The 3,779-nt window shown below is 38.2% G+C and overlaps 1 protein-coding gene across 1 annotated transcript; it reads left to right on the forward strand.

Annotated features, from left to right (window-relative positions):
* Positions 1–941: 941 nt before the first annotated feature.
* Positions 942–3,266, forward strand: SLC10A5 (solute carrier family 10 member 5). Its single transcript, XM_029222964.1, has one exon. The coding sequence runs from the start codon at positions 1,746–1,748 to the stop codon at positions 3,060–3,062; it is 1,317 nt and encodes a 438-aa protein (XP_029078797.1). The 5' UTR covers positions 942–1,745; the 3' UTR covers positions 3,063–3,266.
* The last annotated feature ends 513 nt before the right edge of the window (positions 3,267–3,779 follow it).

Below are 3,779 nucleotides of genomic sequence, written 5' to 3' on the forward strand. Positions count from 1 at the left end.
GTAAATACACATGAATAATAAATTACTAGATTTTTCCCAGATTTGTCAGATTTTATTCCAGGCAGTTTTCAGATAAGAAGCCTTGGAGAACCTGAAGAAGGGTAAAGGCTACAGATGGAAGGATCTGAGGAAAGTAAAATTTACATTCCTCACCTCTTTGACCTGGGCGACAGAAATTGTGAATTAAGATATTTGGTCACATAACTGTAAAGATAGCTTTGGTTTCATAAAGTTCTTTTCTTATGTTTGTTTTGTTTTTGTCTTTTTTAAACCAGGGAAGTTCTCTGGGAACTTAACTGAAATATCACAGAAACATTAGTTCCAGTCCCTATTTTCAACATTGGTATAGTGTATTTTGTTTTTCTCAATGTGGTACATGGAAATAAAATTTATGGACTCTAAAGTCTATTGTATTTGAAAGATTAACCTACATAAGTCAAAATTTCAAAAACTTGTAAAAATATCCAATAAAAATTGCTTTGACAATTTTTGAGGAGCAAACATTTTATGATCTAAAATACTTAATGTGTAACTGTCATTGTTGCATTTGACACAGATTGTGTCATGATTACAGGAAGGATCTGCTGAAATGATTATATGATCAGAGACTACTAGATCTGTAGGCTCAGTAGTAGATAACTGTAGTGGGGGTTCTTTGTTGTTCTTTTTTTTTTTTTTTCTGCTTAGCATCAGAAGCCCCTCCTCTTGTTTGGGAAACAGAAAGCATTTGTGAATCTGTGGGTTGAAGTTCAAAAAGCCTGACTCTTTTCCTTACTCCTTATTCCAAGACAGGCATATGACCTAAGTTGGGTCAATTGAATATCCTTGCCATAGCTGTGAGTAAGGATTAGTGTTACTAGGAAGGAATAAAAGATTAGAATTAGTCAGTGGGCTTCGATTGCCCCATTGTGTCAGGGTCCAAGTGTCCAGCAGCAGTGGTCCCTTAACCAGGCTGTACCTTTGGCCATGGATCTGGCTATGTGCTCTCCCTAGGTTGCCAAGCTATCTGGTAATCATCCAGGGAATTTTTTTTCTACCTAAGGACACCACAAACCGTTTCAGTTTTTGCCTAACGGATACCATCACTGTTTAGAGTCGTGGGAAAACCCTAACTAGCCTGAGGATGCTGCAAGGCCAATTTATGGGCTCTGCAGTTTCCTAAGTAATGATAAAGAGCCACCAAGGCTAAGCTCCAGGAGGGAAGAGTCACCTAGCTTGATTACTGTGGTATACTCAGCTCCCAGCTCAGGGCCCTAGAACACATATTCAGTAAATTTTTACTTGATTCTGACCTGAATGAATAAAATAGTAACACCCACCTCTAGGCCTCCTCAACATCTATTTAAAATTTTTGGATCCTGTCTGCTTTTAGTGTAGATTTTCCTGAGGAAGGAACAGAACTCAAAAAAAGATGACACTAAGGTTTTAAAATCAAGTAAGTAGGAGGCTGTTTTTCCAGTGGCAGAAATGAAGTCAGGAGTAAAGATTAGGTTTCTGCTGTGATAAATTGAACCTGTTAAATGCTATGACTTTGACATTTCGTAACTGTAGGTTAAACCGTTATGTCACTCATTAGATAGCTCTGTATTTGTTTGAAAAGTACAAGAGTCCCTCCTACTGGACTTTGATCTAGCAGAAACAACTGTTACCTAACAACCTCAGACCATCACTGGAACACCTGTATGAAGGACGTTCTTTAGTTTATTTAAATGGTTTTGCACATGTAATTTATTTAAGCCTTCCAAATGATTAGAAAACTTTTTATGGTCCTGCTTTTGTTGTCTGTGACTCTTGGGGAGGCAAAGAAATCGTTTCTCAGTTCTCTGAACATAGAAAAGACTGAAATACTATTTTTCACAAAGACTGAAGAAACTGTCATTGTAAGGTCAAGTTACAGAGATAAACAGCCAAACTCCAGCTACCTCTTTGTGCAACTAGAAGATCCTAAAATGCTCCAAGTGGTGAATGTGACTAAGACCTTATCAGATGTTACCAACTTTACCATAAACCTGGTGACAGATGAAGACGGGGAGACAAATCTGACCATTCAATTGTGGGATTCTGAAGGTAGGCAAGAAAGACTCATTGAAGAAATAAAGAATGTCAAAGTCAGAGTGCTCAAACAAAGACAAGACAGTCTTTTCCAGACATCAAACCTTATTGATAGAAATATCCTTATGCTTTTTCTGCCAATGATACTGTTAAATAAATGTGCGTTTGGTTGTAAGATTGAATTACAGGTGTTTCAAACAATATGGAAGAGACCTTTGCCAATAATTCTTGGGGCAGTTATACAGTTTTTTCTTATGCCATTTTGTGGATTCCTTTTGTCGCAGATTTTGGCATTGCCTGAAGCACAGGTTTTTGGATTTGTAATGACCTGTACCTGCCCAGGAGGGGGTGGGGGCTATCTGTTCGCTCTGCTTCTAGAAGGAGATGTCACTTTGGCCATTTTGATGACTTGCACATCAACGTTATTGGCCCTGATAATGATGCCTGCCAATTCGTGCATATACAGTAGGATGTTAGGGTTATCACGTACTTTGCATATCCCTGTTTCTAAAATTATGTCAACGCTCCTTTTCGTACTTACACCTATATCAGTGGGAATAATCATCAAGCGTAGACTACCTGAAAAAGCAAACTTCCTGGAGAGGATCATTAGGCCTCTGAGTTTTATTTTAATGTTTGTAGGGATTTATTTGACTTTCAGAATGGGATTCATGTTTCTAAAAACAGTGAACCTAGAGGTGCTTCTATTGGGTGTCTTAGTTCCTGCTTTGGGTTTGTCGTTTGGGTACTTTTTTGCTAAAATGTCTATGCTGCCTCTTCCTGTTTGTAAAACTGTTGCTATCGAAGGTGGGGTACTGAATAGTTTCTTAGCCCTTGCTATTATTCAGCTTTCTTTTTCACGGTCCAATGCAGACTTGGCTTCTGTGGCTCCTTTCACAGTGGCCATGTGTTCTGGATGTGAAATTTTACTGATCCTTCTGTTCTACAAGGCTAAGAAAAGATGTATCCTTATCATAGAAGAGAAAAGAAAGAAAAATCCCCCGGTCTAACAGTTAAAGCTTTACTGAATTTTCCTACTCTGAATGAGGTACTGTGGGAGAATCAAAGAATATCTGAAATGATGCCTGCTCTCAACTCACTTATGATCAGATTGAAAACTTGACATTAGGGGAGAAATATATACATACATATAATCATATGTGCTAAACACCCAATGAATAGTACAGACAGTTAAATGTACAGGAATTCAGAGGAAGGAGACTACTTTTCAACTGTGTTGGCTTGGAAATGTTCTATAGAGTTGGATTTGAATATAATACTTTATTATGGTCTCTTGAACTGGAAAGAACAATAAAAAAAAAAAGTCCTCCTATAGTGATTATGATATATCCCAAGTATTTATGGAAGGGCTGCCCTTCCATAATAGGCATTTGGTAAATGCTCACACAGTGAATGAATATGTAAATTCATATTTGGAATCAATGTCTTAAACTAAATATAGCATTTCTGCTCTCATAATTGTACTTGCTCCTGTCGTCCACGTCTCCCACTAAAGACGTTACCATTTACCCTGAAGCACAGGGTCACCTCTTCCCCCTCTTCTCCTTTCTTCCCTCTTCTTTTTACAGGCAATTTCCTGTAATATCTTTTTATCAGTCTCCTCTCTATTCCCAGTACTACCACTTTTGTTCTGCCCTAGATTGCTGCTTCCCTAAACCTTTCTTACCTGGCTTTTGGCCTCTCTGTCCACTCTCCAAGCACTGGCA

This window comes from Monodon monoceros, unplaced genomic scaffold (assembly GCF_005190385.1).
Source record: "Monodon monoceros isolate NGI ecotype Baffin Bay Population unplaced genomic scaffold, NGI_Narwhal_1 Super_Scaffold_14, whole genome shotgun sequence".
Lineage (NCBI taxonomy): Eukaryota > Metazoa > Chordata > Mammalia > Artiodactyla > Monodontidae > Monodon > Monodon monoceros.